This window comes from Phyllostomus discolor, chromosome 1 (assembly GCF_004126475.2).
Source record: "Phyllostomus discolor isolate MPI-MPIP mPhyDis1 chromosome 1, mPhyDis1.pri.v3, whole genome shotgun sequence".
Classification (NCBI taxonomy): domain Eukaryota; kingdom Metazoa; phylum Chordata; class Mammalia; order Chiroptera; family Phyllostomidae; genus Phyllostomus; species Phyllostomus discolor.
The window spans coordinates 109,146,240-109,163,367 of record NC_040903.2 but is presented as its reverse complement, the minus strand read 5'-3'; the positions used below and the strand labels follow the sequence as shown (position 1 = coordinate 109,163,367).

The window sequence follows — 17,128 nt, the reverse complement described above, 5'->3', positions numbered from 1 at the left end:
AAGTGTTGTAGGATTCTCCTATGATACTGTCTGGTCCAAGGTTTTTGTGTCATGGGAGTTTTTCGGTTACTGCTTCAATTTTGTCAGCTATTATTGGTCTGTTCAGACTTTCTGCTTCTTTATTGAATTTTGGAAGATTATATTTTTCTAGAACTTTGTTCATATCATCTAGGTTTTCCAATATCTTGGCATATAGTACTGTATAGTAATTTCTTACAATCCTTTGTGTTTATGTGGAGTCAATTGTACTCCCTCCTCTTGCATTTCTGGGTGTGTTCATTTGGGTCCTCTCTTTTTTTCTTCATGAGTCTGCTTAAAAGCTTATTGATTTTGTTTCTCTGTTCAGAGAAACAGCTCCTGAATTTATTGATCCTTACAATTGTGCTTGTAGTCTCTATGTTGTTTAATTCTTCTCTGATATTGGCCATTTCCTTCCTTCTACTTCCTCTGGGCTATCTTTGTTGTTCCTTGAGTTCTTGTAGGCAGAGGGTTAGGTTGCTTATTTGAAATGTTTTTATCTTTTTTAGGTAGGCTTGAATCACTATGAATTTCCCTCTCAGGAGTGCCTTCACTGAATCTGATAAGTTTTGGATTGTTGTGAGTTCATTTTCATTTGTTCCCAGAAACTTTTTGACTTCTTCCTTGATGTCGTTTTCGACCCATTCATTGTTTAATAGGATGCTATTCAATCTCCATGAGTTTGAATGCTTTTGAGTTTTTCCTTGAGGTTGGTTTTTAGTTTTAGTCCCTTATGGTCAGAGAAAATGCTTGATATGATTTCAATTTTCTTGACTTTGTTGAAGCTTGTTTTGTGTCCTATCATATGGCCTATCTTTAAAAATGTTCCATGTACATTTGAAAAGAATATCTATATTTCTTCTTTGGGATGAAAGGCTCTATATGTGTCAGTTAAGTCTATTTGTTCTTGGTCATCTTTCAATTCTACAGTATCTTTGTTGATATTTTGTTTCAAAGATGTATCCATTTTTGACAGTGGGGTGTTGAAATCCTCTACTATAATTGTGTTACTGTCAATACCTTTCTTGAAGTCTTCCAATATTTTTTTAATGTATTTGGGTGTAATGTTGGATTCATATATATTTACAATGTTTATGTCTTTTTGATGGATTCTTCCCTTGAGTATTATGAGGTGATCTTCTGGGTATGTTTTTATGGCCCCCCTTTTTTTGAAGTCTATTTTGTCTGATTTGAGTATTTCTACCTCAGCTTTCCTCCCCTGTCCATTTGCTTGGAATGTTTGTTTCTAGACCTTTACTTTTACTTTATGTAGGTATTTTCTTCTGAGGTGGGTCTCTTGTAGATCGCATATGTGTGGGTCATGATTTCTTATCCAGTCAGCTGTTCTATGTCTTTTTATTGGGACATTTGAGTCATGTTTTAGTTATTGATAGGTACTCATTTATTGCCATATTTTGTACTTGTGTTTCTCTCTCTCACACTCTTTTTTTCCCTTGTCTTAAAGCAGAACTTTTAGCAACTCCTGTGGAGTTGGTTTGGAGGAATTTTATTCTTTGAGGCTTCTTTTGTTTGGAAACTTATTATTTGTCTTTCCATTTTAATTGAGAGCCTTGCTAAATAGAGTAGTCTTGGTTGCAGGCCTTTCATTTTTATTACTTGGAATATTTCTTGCCATTCTCTTCTGGCTTAGAGTGTTTGCATTGGGAATCAGCTGCTAATCTTATTGGGTCTCCTTTGTATGTTACTTCCTCTTTCTCCCTTGCTGTCTTTAAGATCCTCTCTTTGTCTTGGAATTTTTCCATGTTGATTATAATGTGTCTTGAAGTGAACCTTCTTGAGTTCCTCTTAATTGGGACTGTGTATTTCCTGGATTTGTGTGACTTTTTCCTCTCATCGAATTATAGAAGTTTTCCATCACTACTTTTTCAAACAAGGTTTCTATTTCTTGCTCTTCTTCTCTTTTTGGTATTCCTATTATATGGATATTATTATATTTCATGTTGTCCTGCACTTCCCTTACCAAATCATTCTTTCTCAGTCTTTTTCCTTTTCTTCCTGTTTCTGAATTTTTTTCTTACCTTGTCCTTCACCATGCTGATTTAATCCCCTGCTTTATCTAGCCTGTTTTTGATTCCTTCTTCTGTGTTCCCCAATTCAGAAATTGTATCCTTCATTTCCTCTTGGCTCTTCTTGATAGTTTCTATTTCCTTTACCATGTTGATATAGTTTACAGTGAATTCATCGTAGTTTCCCTGTATTTCTTTGTAATTCTCAGTGAACTCATTGAGCTTCCTTATAACCATTGCTTTGAACTCAGTATCTGATGGTTCACTTGCCTCTATTTAATTTAGCATTCTTTCTGAAGCTTCCTACTTTCCTTTCATTTGGGGTTTGTTTCTTTGTCTTTCCATTGTTTGTGAGATTCTTCTTGTTAGCCTATGCTTCTTAAATTGATCTGTTCTTTCTCCCTGGGTTTGTGGTGTGGACTTCTATGGCAGGAGACCTATGAGGTTCAGTGGTGCAGTCTCCTTGATCTCCGGAGTTTACTGGTCTTGGGCTGTCATTTAAGTTGGCACTGTGTTTGTCTTTGGATTTTGATTGTTGTTGGGTCTTTCCTTGGTGGGTCCTTCCCACCAGCTGGTTAACTGTGGGTCACCCTCTCTACCACCTCTTGCATTTTGTTGTGCTGGTGAGGGCAGGTTGTGTTGAAGCTGATTCTTCCCTGTGCACAAGGTTTCAAGGATTATCTTTTGCTCTTGTTCAGTTGTTGTTTTGGGTAAGTTCTCCACTATTTAGTTGTATTTCCAGATAGGTCCTGGATTGAGGTTAGTGTGGCTTCCAGTCTTTCCTTCATCTTCTTCTGTTGTTCTCTTGGTGGTTCCTTTTTTGGTGGGTTTCCTCTTCTAGTAGGTATCCTGGTGTTCACAGCTTCCACCTACTCTTTTTTGTGATCAGTTAGAGAAGGGAGGCAGAACGGTTTAAGACAGCAAGAGAATATTCTATGATATTTACAGTAGCATCTGGTAAAGAAGAGATAGGGGATCCTCTGGCTGTGTATAGTGTTAACTGTGATATTCCACCCAACTACCAACTTTTTAGAAAGGATGGAAAGATGATAAGACTCTTTTTAGAGGGAGGAAGGATTGTGAGTTGAATTGAGAAAACAGAGAGCTTGTGGGAGGTAAGATTATGAGATATAGTGAGAGTACAGGATAGAAAATAGGCATGGTATGTGAGAGAATATAGTTAACTACAACAGTAATAAAATTCTAGAATATATTGAAATGGGCTAAGACTTGGGAATTGTCCTGTGGAGTATTTACATTGTATGGGACAGCACTTATTTATAATAATACTGGAACAACAATCATATGACAGAAACTATATGATCTAAATAAAAAGAATAGTAAGTACATGACCTAGACTAGTGTGCTATTGGAACACAAGTGAAGTGAAAGTAGGAAAATTAAAATACAGTATGAAAGAGAGAACAAGGAAAACCAATCAAACAATGCAATTAAACAAACAAAGAAAATGAAGAAAACTAAACAGAAAGAAGAGAAATAAAAAACTATGAAAAAATAAAATAAGCAAAAATAATGAAAAAATAATAATAGAAATAAACAATAACATGCAAGTTCTCTGGAATAGCAAAATGAAATTTGTTTCAGTTTCTCAGTTGTTGGGATTAACCCTGTGATGCCTTTTTGGGTCTGACTCTGATTCTTTCACAGCTCCAGGTATTTCTGTCTCACTTGGGGGTTGGAGAAGGAAAAGCTTCCTGCTGAATTTAAGCTAGCAAAAGAAGTTCTGTGGGTGTTCCTGGCTTCCACAGATTGAGGGAGTTTGGGCTTTGGTCTCCTTTTCTATAATTTTGGGAGGATGGAGACCAGATCTGGGTCACACTCTTGACAGTTGCCCAGCCCCCAGCCCAAATCCTCCAGGGGTGGGGGTATATTGGCTGTGAGAGGGTTCCCTAAACAGCCACCAAGAGCCCTTTTTGAACAAAATACTCCTGGTCAAGTCTACCACTCCTACCAAGTGCCCAACTTCTCAGAGCCCAACTTTACAACCAAAACAGAGACTATCCAGATCAGGGTCTGCCATGGCCCAAGTCTTCTTCCTTCTCCAGGCATCACCCAGCTCCCCAATTTCTCTGGTAATGATCCAGCCAGCATCCACAGTCTCAGCAGGTAAACACTGCCCCTGTGCATCTCCCCACTTTGTCTTTATTTCCCCCAGTGACTTCAAGCATCCAGGTCCACCCTGGTGCCACTTTATCCTAACTGTTTGGCAGGGGAGGGAGCTGTCGATTTAGCTCTTGTCCAAGGATCCTGTGACAGGGTCTGGGAACGGGGCTGCAGCAGCCCCAGTGACCATGCTGGTCCCAGGGACATTACCGTCCCAAAGCAACCTGCTTACTATTAGTTTTTCAATGTCCTCTACAATTTTCACTCTGTTCCTCAGAAGATTGGCTAGGTGTTCCACCTGTGCACAGGAGTAGGTGGTCTCTGCTCCCACCTACATCACTGCCATCTCAAAGAATGCCTATCCTTATTTTCTTAAAAGTTTTTTTTCCCAGAAATTGAGGAAGACACAAATGGAAGCATCTACAATGTTCATGGATTGAAAGAATTAACATCATCAACATGTCCACATTTCCCAAAGCAATTTATAGATTCAATGCAATTCCTATTAAGGTACCAATGGCATATTTTACAGATGTAGAACAAACATTTCAGAAATTTATATGGAAACATAAACAACCCTGAATAGCTGCAGCTATTTTGAGAAAGAAAAACAATAAGGAGGGATCACAATACCTGGTATCAAAATATATTACAAGGCCGCTGTATTCAAAACAGACACATAGACCAATGGAAGAGAGTAGAGAGCCAAGAAATAAACCTAAGTCTCTATTGTCAATTAGTATTTGACAAAGGGAACAGCAGCATAAAATGGAGTAAAAATAGCCTCTTCAACAAATGGTGTTGGAAGAGCTGGACAGCTACATGCAAATAAATGAAACTCGAATACCAACTTACACCATAGACATAAATAAATTCAAGGTGGGTAAAAGACTTAAATATTACTTGTTATACCATAAAAGTCCTACAGGAAAACATAGGAAGGGAAATCTCAGATATTCTACACAGAAGTATATTTACCAATATGTCCTCTAGAACAAGGGACATAAAAGAAAGAATAAACAAGTGGGATCTCATCCAGATAAAAAAAAACTTCTTTGTGGCTAAAGAAAACAGTATTAAAATGAAAAGACAACCAACTATATGGGAAAATATATTTGCCAGTGATACCTCAGAGAAGGGTTTGATCTACAAAATATGTAAAGAACTCACACAAGTCCACTCCAGGAAGACAAACAATTTAATTAGAAAATGAGCAAAAGACCTGAACAGACACTTCTCCAAAGACATAGAGAGGGTCCAGAGACATATGAAAAGATACTAAGCATTACTAGGTAACAGAGAGATGGAAATTAAAACCACAATGAGGTACTGCTTCACATCAGTCAGAATGGCCATCATAAACACATCAATAAACAACAAGTGTTGGAGAGGATGTGGAGAAAAGGCAACCCTAGTGTACTCTTGGTGGGAATGCAGACTGGTGTAGCCACTGTGGAAAACAGTATGGAATTTCCTCAGAAAACTAAAAACAGAATTCCCTTTTGATCTGACAACTCCACTTCTGGCATTATACCCTGAGAACCCTGAAACATCAGTTGAAAAGAACCTATGTACCCCAATGTTCATAACAGCACAATTTACAATAGCCAAGTGTTGGAAGCAACCTAGGTGCCCATCAGTAAATGAGTGGATCAAAAAACTATGGTACATCCATACGATGAAATACTATGCAGCAGAAAGAAGGAGTTCCTACCCTCTGTGACAGCATGGATGGATCTGAAGACCATTATGCTAAATGAAATAAGTCAAGCTGTGAAAGACAAATACCATATGATCTTACCTATAAGTTACACCCAATCAACAAAACAAACAAGCAAGCAAAATATAACCAGAGACAGTGAAATTAAGAACAAACTGACAGTAAGTACAGGGGCAGTGGGAAAAGACAAAGCAGGTAAAAGGGAGAAGGGTTTTCAGAAACTTGTATGAAGGACACATGGATAAAACTAAACGGGGGTAGGATCAAAGATGTGAAGTGGGGATGGCTTGGGTTGGGGGAAAATAGAGACAAATGTACTTAAAACATAATAAAAAATAAAAATAAATAAAGGACACATGGACAACACCGTGGGGGGGGGGGTAAATGCAGACAACTGTACTCGATCAACAATGAAACAATTAAAAAATAAAGTAAAATTCCTTTTTTTTCTTTTTTGATTGGGTATTTTCTGCCTTTTGGCTTCCATATCACTGATTTGATCCCCTTATCTAGTCTGATGTTGATTTCTCTATTCTTCTTTTCAGATACTGTATTTGTTATTTCTTACTGGTTCTTTTATGGTTTTATGTTTAAAAAATGTTTCTCTTTGTGTAAGTTGTCACTGAGTTCATTCATTCTTTCTCTAAGTTCCTTGAGCATTCTTATAACCATTGTTTTGCACTCTGTATCTGGTAGCTTGTTTATCTCCATTCATTTAATTTTTTTTTTCTGGGGATTTATGTAGTTTTTTCTTTTATTGAGGAATGTTCTCTTATCTCTGCATTTTGGCTGCCTCTCTGTATTTGTTTCTCTGTATTAGGTAGAACTGCTGTCTCACAGTCATGGTATGGTGCCCTTATGCAGTAGATGTTTGCTGGGGCTCAGTAGCACACTGTTCCCGATCACCTGAGCAAGTGATCCAGGAATTTCCTTTGTGTGGGTTCTATGAGTCCTGTTGTAGTTGAGTTTTTTAATCTGTTGGGTGGGGTTGTCCCTCTAGTTGGCTATGAATATTTACTCCAGCTCACAGCATATGAGCTCTGTATGCTGATCACATGAAGCAGATTTTGCACCAGCAGGGACTGGTGCTTGCCAAGATTTCCTTTTGTGTGTGTCATTTGTGGCATTAATTAGGTCATGCTGTGATATGTTCCTTTTTAAAATTTTTAAAATGTTTTATTGTTGTTCAATTACAGTTATCTGCATTCCCCCCCCCCACTTCCCTCCAGCCCAGCCAAACCTTCCTCCCTCCCTTGCTTCCTCCCTGCCCCTTGTTTTTGTCTATGTGTCATTTATAGTATTTCCTGAAAACCCTTCTCTCCACAATCCCCTCCCCTTCCCCTCTGGCTACTGTTAGATTGTTTTAAATTTCATTGTCTCTGGTTATATTTTGTTTGCTTTTTTCTTTTGGTGATTATGTTCCAGTTAAAGATGAGATCACATCGTATTTGTCTTAATCTCACCACTGAGTGTATTGGTTATGGGGCCACTTTAGAGGTACTGCAGTGCAGGCCAATTTCAGGTGCTGCCTGTGACAGACTCTGGGCTATCTGAGTTTGAAGTGACAAAGTGATCCACCATTTGTGGCTGCCTCTGCTGGGCCTGAGTGTTCTTGGGAAGGGCCAAACTGTGCACCAAGGCCAATATTCATTAGTACTGAGCCAGAGGGCATGTCAGCAAAAGGTCTGAAGCTTTCCTAAATGCTCCTCCACCTGGTAGCTTCTGTTCAATTCACTCACTGAAAAAGTCTGTCAGTATGTGATGTGCATGAGGTAGTTTCCCAGTGAGACACCAGGTAGAGGCAAGTGGTGTTCATCAGATTGATATAATTTCAAACTCAGTTACCGTACTGGGTCGGAGGCCACTTACTGGAAGTCTCAGGGTGCAGCCACCTAATTCAGCTTTTCTTAGAGTCTGTCTGAACCACCTGGAGCATCTTCTACACAGTAGGACCAGGCTGACCAGGGCCTGCTGACAATATTGCAGAGTGCAAGCTCAGGTGGGTGGCACCACTGGGAGTCAAGCAGGTGGAGCTTGTGGATCTCAGTGATGGGGCTGTTGAATTTCTTGTGGAGGGTGAGGTGACACTGTTTTGGCACTCCTGGAGGGGGAAGTGCTTGCTGATCTCTTCTGAGGGACTCATTCTGCTGCCCCGGTGCTTGGGGAGTGTGGGGCTGCTGTTCTGGCCCACAGGGCTCTGTTGCTCTGGTGCTTGTGGTGCATGGCTCTGGCACATAGATGGTATTCACACTGCTGCTGTGGCATGGCCAGGTGATGGGAAATTGCCCAGCCCCAAGAGTCACACAACTCAGTCACTGACTCCCCTGGAGTTCACCTTCAGCATTCTTTCAGAAAAAATGGACACCACAATCTTAAGCACAAGACTCCTTAAAGGGTGTACACTTGGCAAGGCAGGGTCAAGGATTTGGGAGGGTAGGGCTATATTTTATCCTATATTATCTTCTAGTAGTTTCATAGTTTTGCAGTTTACATTTAAATCTGTGACCCATTTTGAGTTATTCTTTGTGAAAGATGTGATGTCTCTGTCCAGATTATTATTTTTGTATGTGGAAGTCCAGTTTTTCCAGTCTCATATGTTGAAAAGATTAACCTTTCTCCATTAAGACTAATCTTTTTGTCTTCTTTCTTTCACCAAAGATCAGCTGTCTATATATGTGTGGGTTTATTTTCTGGGATCTCTATTCAGTTTTATTGATCTGTTTGTTTATTCTTTTGCAAACTGTCTGAGTTACTTTAGGTTTATATTATATCTTAAATTGGATAGTATAGTCTCCTACTTATTCTTCTTAATATAGTATTGGCTCCTCTTGATCTGTTGCCTTTCACATAAAGTTTAGAATTTAGATTGTTGATATACACCAAAATAACTTGCTGGGATTTCATTGGGGTCACATTGAATCTAAAGATCAAATTGACAATAACTGACATCTTAACATATTGAATTTTCTTATTGCAGTTTTTCCTATATACAAGCAATGAACAAGTTGATTTTGATATTATACACAAACCATTTGCATAAGCACCAAAAGCTCAATACTTAGATTTAAATCTAATTAAATATGTACAAGGTCTATATGAGGTAAAGTACAACATTCTGATGAAAGAAATCAAAGAAGACATAAGGAATGAAGAGTGGTTTTATGTCCATAGATAGGAAGGAACTGTGTTATTTAACATTTTCTTTTCACTTACTATGTTTTGTTGTTATCAAAAAACTTGGTGCAGGAGCTGTCTTCTGTTATATAATTCTTTTGTACCAAGATTGAAGAGTTTTGTGTTACTATCATAAGGAGGGCACATACACTGGACCTCAGTCCAGTTTTGTCACTTAGTAGATGCAGTTTTGATCATGTTATATAACCTCTCTGAGCCTCAATTTCTTTATTTGAAAATGATAATTGTATCTTCTTTTTAAATTTATTTGAGGAGTAGAAGAATGTAAAGTAGTATAGTGTCTTGCACATAATGAGCATTTTATAAAATGGAAACTATTTTTATCTTAAGCATTTTGTTCCTTGAGTACTGACATGACTCTGCTCTCTCTCTCTCTTTTTTTGCTTGTCTGGTTCTCACATATACAGAAGTGAGATATCAGAGTATAGGTATAACTAGCTATTTGTAACACTTTTAAATATTTTTCTTTCTGTTTTTGGAAATAGAAGGTACTTACTCAGTACCTAATCGATTGAATGCCATGTTGAAAATTTTTGAAAAACAGTCAAATATGTTAGACAGGTAAGCTTTTAAAATAATTTCTTTTCCAAATTATAAAACTGAATACATACATATTTTAGAAAATTTGGAAATATAAAGAAGAAAATAAGATTACTGTTTAAAAAATTAGTGTTCTTACGTTAGTTTTATGATACGTATAATTTTAAAGCTTAAATTTATAATCACAAAGAATGTAAAATTGTATAGTTACAATGAGAAATAGCATATCAGTTCTTCAAAAAATTAAAAATGTAATTATCAGATCATTCAGCAATTCCATTTCTGGGTATATACCTCACAAACTGAAATTAACATATTGAAGAGCTATTTATATACACATATTCACTATAGAATTATTTGCAAGAGCAAAGAATTAGAAGTAACTCAAGTGTCTGATGAAGAACAAATGGAAAAAGAAAATGAAATATATACATACAATGGAATATTATTCAGTCTTAAAAAGGAAGGAAATTGTGACACATGGTAAAAGCTGAATGAACATTGAGGACACTATATTAAGTAAATCACAAGAGTTTTATGATTTTATTAATATGAAGTACATAATGTAGTCAAATTCATAGAGACAGAAAAGAAAATGGTGGTTGCTAGGGGTTTGAGGAGATTGGGGGATGGGGAGTTGTTTAATGGGTTCTAGTTTTGCAAGATGAAAAGAGTTCTGGAGGTTGGTTGCACAATAATGTGAACGTATTTTAGTATGTATCTTAAAAATAGTTAAATGGCAAATTTATGTTATATATATTTTACAGTTTTAGAAAGTAGAAAATTATATTCATACAAATGTTACTGATATGCATTACTATTCATTTATTGAGAATTCTTTTTTTAAACTCATAATTATTTTTAAGTAAATGTTTTAAAGTAAAACATATTAAGAACATTCATATCACTCATTGTTTTAACATATTTAAATTCAATATGAAAATTGGAAAATTTTACATGATTAGATTTTATAGTTATCAAATCCAGTGATCAATAAATCACAGAAAAATGTAAAGAGAGTTCAGCCAAGGTAGAGGTACAGGTATATATGCTTTGCTTCCTTGCACAACCAAAAGAAGGATACCAACCAATTTAAAACAAAAACAGCCAGAAATGCCAGAAAATCAAACTGTATGGAAGTCTTATACCCAAAGAATTAGAGAAGAGACAGTTCATCCAGACTGGTAGGAGGGGTGGAGACTGGAAGCCAGGGCAGTGATAATCTATGACAAGACAGCGGGGGTGGTGGACCAGGTAGTCCACGTTTGCAAGCTGATAAGCTGGGAGGACAAGTGAGGAGCCAGACAAACCTGTGCAACCTAGGGTTCCCGAGTGGGGACTAAATCCTCAAGACCTCTGGTGGTAAACCCACCTGTGGGGTTATGAAGGTGGGAGAAACTGCCAGTCTCACAGGAGAGTCCATTGGAGGGGCCATGGGATCCTCGAAAGTACACAAGCCCACCCACCCAACATTCAGCTCCTGAAAGGGCACAGTCTGCTTGTGGGCAGCAAGGAAAGTGACAGAAATGGGAATGAGAGCTGAGAAATCATATTTATTTCCTCTCTTGACTCCTTCCCCACAGATAGTGCCACCATGCAGTGAGGTGGGTTGCCCCACCTTGGTGAATACCTAAGTCTCCACCCTTTACAATGTAAACAGGTACACCAAGACAAAGAAATGTGGCCCAATGAAAGAACAGATCAAAACTCCAGAAAACAGAATTAAGTGATGAGGGGTAGTCAACCTATCAGTTGCAGAGTTCAAAACACTGGTAACCAGGATGTTCACAGAAATGGTTGAGTATGGTCACAAAATAAAGGAAGAATGAAGGCAGTGGAAGTGAAATAAAGGAAAATATACAGGGAACCAACAGTGAAGGGAAGGAAGCCAGGACTCATACCAACAATTTGAGTAGAAAGAAGAAATAAACATCCAGCTGGAATTGAATAAAGGAACAATTCAAAAAAAAAAAAACAAAAGAGGAGAAGCTCAGGAACCTCTGGGACAATGTCCAAATCATAGGTGTGACAAAAGGAGAAGAGGAAGAACAAGAAATTGAAAACTAACTTGAACAAATAATGAAGGAAAACTTCCGCAATGTGGTGAAGGAACTATACATGCAAGTCCAGGATGCTCAGAAAGTCCCAAAGAAGATGGATCCAAGAAGAAACACACCAAGACATATTATAATGAAATTACCCAAGATTAAAGATAAGGAGAGAATCTTAAAAGCAGCAAGAGAAAAGGAGGCAGTTACCTATAAAGGAGTTCCCATAAGACCATCAGCTAATTTCTCAAAAGAAACCTTACAGGCTAGAAGGGGCTGGAAAGAAGTATTCAGGGTCATGAAATGCAGGGACCCCATGTCCAAGAGTACTCTGTCCAGCAAAGCTTCATTTAGAATGGAAGGAAAGATAAAGTGCTTCCCAGATAAGGTCAAGATAAGGAGTTCATGACCACCAAACCCTTATATGTGAAATCTTAAAGGGACTTATCTAAGAATAAAAGAGGATAAGAAAATCAACAGTATAATGACAACAAATTCACAACTATCAACACTGAACCTAAAAAACAAAAACTAAAACTAAGCAAACATGTAGAATAGGAACAGAATCACAGAAATGAGATCACATGGAGGTTTATCAGTGGGCAGGGGGAAGTAGTAGAATGGGTTAAAAAGGTACAGAGACTAAGAAGCATAATTGGGAGGCACAAAATAGACAGGGAGGTTAAGAACGGTATAGGAAATGGAGAAGCCAAAGAAGTTAAATGTATGGCCGATGGACATGAACTAAGGGGGTGGGTATGCTGGAGGAAGAATGTGCAAGGCAGAGGTGGGTAAAGGGGAGAAAAAATGACAACTATATTATCATAATCAATAAAATAAATTTAAAAATGTAAAGAAGTTATATCTGGGGAATCTGCTAAAAGTAGAAATAAAGGAAGTATAGCTTGTATTCATTAATGGCCAGGTATTTGGTATGTGATTAACTTAGGCCCTATTTGTCATTTTCCCTTTATATCTTTTTGGAATCCTTCCTATTAAAGGTAGGATCAGAATTTTCACAGCCTTGTCAGATGAAAGCTCATTGGAGGGCATCATGTTCTATGGGCATTCTTAAAGATGGAGACTAGTTTCCATGACAATTTTATCCATTGGACCCAGGATATTAAAGCAGTCATTATACTATTCAATATTATTTACTGTAGCTCTTCTATTAGGCTATTGGTGCTAGTTGCTGCTGGTTTTAGAATTTCTGGGTGTAGCAGAAGAAAGTGGGGAGGACTAGTTTCAGGGGTAACTATAAAGGAGAGGATTTCCAACTTGAATGCTCGTATACTCAAAGTGAGCTTTGTACAATTCTCTGGCTAGAATAGGTTTTGCATATTTCTTTGCATATTGGGAAGTATCTTGAAAGTCACTGAGGATGAACTACAGTTCTTTCTGGTGCCTAAGGTTATATTAGTTATACAATTGGTATGTTGAAAAAAACGTATCTTGTGGAATGAAATCACAAAACCATTTTTTCATTATCTGTATTTATTTATATTGCTAATTGGGGCTAATGTTCCCTTTGCTGCTGAATAAAAACTAGGGCTTTTCTGATTACTCTTAAAGAACAATTAATTAATTTATTTTTAAAGTTTTAAATTTTCTTTACTTTTATTTTTTCAATTTTTAATGTTTTTTATTGTCCTTCAAGTACAGTTGTTTCCATTTTCTACCCGCTACTCACACTGCCCCAGGGACTACCACATCACACCCTCAATTCTAAACACCATTTAGCTTTGTCCAAGAGTCCTTTATAGGCATTCCTAACTACCCTTTCCCTTCTTTCCCCTTTGTCCTCCTTCAACCTCCCCTCTGGTTACTGACAGTTTGTTTTTTTGTTCTTTCTTTGGTTATATTTTTGCTTCCTTGTTTATTTTGTTGATTAAGATTCAATATAGGTGAGATCATATGGTATTTATTTGTCTTTTACCACTTGGCTTATTTCACTTAGCATAATGCTCTCCAGTTCCATCCATGCTGTCACAAAAAGTGGGAGTTCCTTCTTTCTTTCTGCTTCATAGTATTCCATTGTGTGAATGTACCACAGTTTTTGATTCATTCATTCACTGATAGGCACTTAGGTTGTTTCCAGCACTTGCCTATTGTAAATAATGCTGCTATGAACATTAAGGTGCATAGGCTCTTTTGAATTGGTGGTTCAGGATTCTTATAGTATAGTCCCAGCAAGTGGGGTCGCTGGATCAAAAGGCAGTTCCATCTTTAGTTTTTTGAGGAAATTCCATACTGTTTTCCACAGTGGCTATAACAGTCTACATTCCCACCAACAGTGTACTAGGGTTCCCTTTTCTCCACAACCTCACCAGCACTTGTTTGTTGATTTGTTTATGACGGTCTTTGACTGGTGTGAAGTGGTATGCCATTGGGTTTCAATATGCATCTAATTAACAGTGTTGGGAGATACTGTGTATTCTATGTACACTATCATGCCATCTGCAAACAGTCACAGTTTCACTTTCTCCTTTCCAATTTGGATGCTTTTTATTTCCTTTTCCTGTCTGATCACTGTGGCTAGGACTTCCAATACTATGTTGAATAGAAGCGGTGAAAGTGTATACCCTTTTCTGGGGCCTGATCTTAGGGGGAAAGCTTTTAGTTTTTACTGTTGAGTATGATGTTGGCTGTAGTTTTCTTGTATGTGGCCCTTATTATATTCAGGTATTCTCCCTCTACTCCTACTTTGCTAAGTGTTTTTTATCATAAATGGGTACTGGACTTCATCAAGTGCTTTTTCAGCATCTATTGATGTGATCATGTGATTTTGTCTTTCATATTGTTTATTTGTTGCATTACATTTATTGATTTGCAAATATTGTACCATCCTTGCATCCTTGGAATGAATCCCACTTGGTCATGGTGTATGATCTTTTTAAAGTATTGCTGGATGTGGTTTGCCAATATTCTGTTGATGATTTTAGTGTCTATGTTCATCAGTGTTATTGGCTTGAAGTTTTCTTTCTTGGTTGTGTCTGTACTTGGTTTTGGAATTAGGATAACACTGCCTCATAAAGACAGTTTGGGAGTATTACCTGTTCTTGGAACTTTTGGAATAGTTTTGAGAAGAATCAGGGTTAGCTTTTCTGTAAATGTCATAAAATTCTCCTTTGAATCTGTATGACCCAGGGCTTTTTTTTTGTACCAGAAGTTTATTGATTACTGCTCAATTTCACTAGCTGATATCAGTCTATTCAGGCTTTCTGCTTCTTCTTGACTCAGTTTTGGGAGATTATATATTTCTATAAATTTGTCCATTTCACCCAGGTTTTCAAATTTCTTGGCATATAATTGTTCACAATAATTTCTTTTGATCAGTTGCAATTTCTTCCATTTTGTTTCTGATTTTATTCATTTGGGTCATTTCTGTTTGTTTCTTGATGAGTCTGGTTAAAGGATTGTCAATTTTGTTTATTTTTTTCAAAGAACCAGTTCCTGGATTTATTGATCCTTTTGATTATTCTTTTAGTCTCTGTCATTTAATTCTGCTTGGATTTTGATTATTTCCTTCCATGTACTCACTCTGGGTTGTGTTTGTTGTTGTACCTCTAGTCTTTATTGATGTAGGGTAGGTCACTTACATACTGAACAGAATGGCCATCATTAATAACTCATGAAACAAGAAGTGCTAGTGATGTTGTGGAGGAAAGGGAACCCTAGTACATTGTTGGTGAGAATGCAGACTGGTGCAGCCACTGTGTCAAACAATATGAAATTCTCTCAAAAACCTAAAGATAGAACTGCCTTTTCATCTAGTAGTTCCACTGCTGGGACTACACCCTAAGAATCCTGATTCATCAATTCAAAAGAACCTATGTACCCCAGTGTTCATAGCAGCACAATTCACAATAGCCAAATGTTGGAAACAACCTAAGTGCCCATCCATAAATCAGTGGATCAAAAACCTGGTACATTTACACAATGGAATACTATGAAGCAGAAAGAAAGAAGGAACTCCTATCCTTTGTGACTCCTGTCCATTGACAGCATGGATGGAACTGGAGAGCATTATGCTAAGTGAAATAAGCCAGGTGGTAACCCCTGGCTGGCACAGCTCAGTGGATTGAGCGCAGGCTGTGAACCAGAGCATTGCAGGTTCGATTCCCAGTCAGGGCACATGCCTGGGTTGCAGGCCATGGCCCCCAGCAACTGCACATTGATGTTTCTCTCTCTTTCTCCCTTCCTTCCCTCTCTAAGAATAAATAAAATCTTTAAAAAAATAAGCCAGGTGGTAAAAGACAAATACCTTATGATCTCACCTATAAGTGAAACCTAATCAACAAAACAAACAAATGAGCAAAATAGAACCAGAAACTTGGAAATAAAGAACAAATGGTCAATTACCAAAGGGGTGGTGGGAGGGAGATAAGGGGGAAAGAAGAGGAAGAGAACAGCAAGCAAAGGAACATGAATAGACGGCCTCATGGACACAGAAATTGGGGGATGACTGTGGAATTGGGAGGGCAGGTTTGGGGAAATAGGCAGGACAGTTATAATTCACAATAAAGAGTAATCTAAAAAAGACACACATAATAAAGTTTTAAAGGCTAAAATGAATAAAAATAAATAAGTGAGTAAAAGGATAAAAGACCATGGACATCGACAACAGTGGGATTGCAGGGTAGGGTGGTATAAGGGGACTAAATGGTAATGGAAAAATATAATAAACATTGTATGTTTTAAAAATATTAAAAGTGGAATAGGCCTATGTTTACAATAAAAATAGTTCTCAGAAACTGTGTTAAGTGAAAAAAAATTTGAGAACCATATATACATTGATGTCCTACATGTGGAAAAAATACAACATCCAACCCAATACAAAAATTTTAGAATCAAATAGGTACATGCACTATTATATGAATTCATGGAATAAATTCTGGCATGGTAGGCAAAAATCTAAAATTATCTCTGAGGAGCTAATTGAATTTTCAGAATTATAATAAGATTGCACTCTAATTTTATTGTTTTTAAAAAATAGTACGAAAGAAAACTGATATGTCACATAAATAAAACTAAAATAAAATATAATACATTACAGATATTTTTTATATTTTTCAGAGCTAAGAATGATCAAATTCTGCTAGAAACTGTAAGTATAGCACTCTCAGTTTGAAATTGTAATTTGGTCTTATTAATAGATTCTAGATATTGTCAGAACACATAATCTTAAATAAGGATCCAATGGTTACTCATTTTATTCAAGTTTTCTATGCACATGTTAGCTAGAAAGCTTTGTCCACTTTTTGAATAATGTAAGTTTTATTTTTATATAATAGTATACCTTATTATGTAGTAACTTATAATATTCTATGCTATATAATATAATGATATGTATAATATAAATTATATATAACATTGCCACAATATTATTATCAATGCTATTATACATATTAACATAATAAATACCTAACATACTAACATAATATTGCATGAAATAA

The 17,128-nt window shown here is 37.0% G+C and overlaps 1 protein-coding gene across 1 annotated transcript in view; it reads left to right on the top strand.

Annotated features, from left to right (window-relative positions):
* The window catches only part of CCDC7 (coiled-coil domain containing 7), a 187,734-nt gene that overhangs the window by 87,465 nt on the left and 83,141 nt on the right, over positions 1–17,128 (top strand). Inside the window, 2 exon segments of the mRNA XM_028506254.2 lie at positions 9,570–9,645; positions 16,749–16,779. Coding sequence (XP_028362055.2) covers positions 9,570–9,645; positions 16,749–16,779 — 107 coding nt within the window.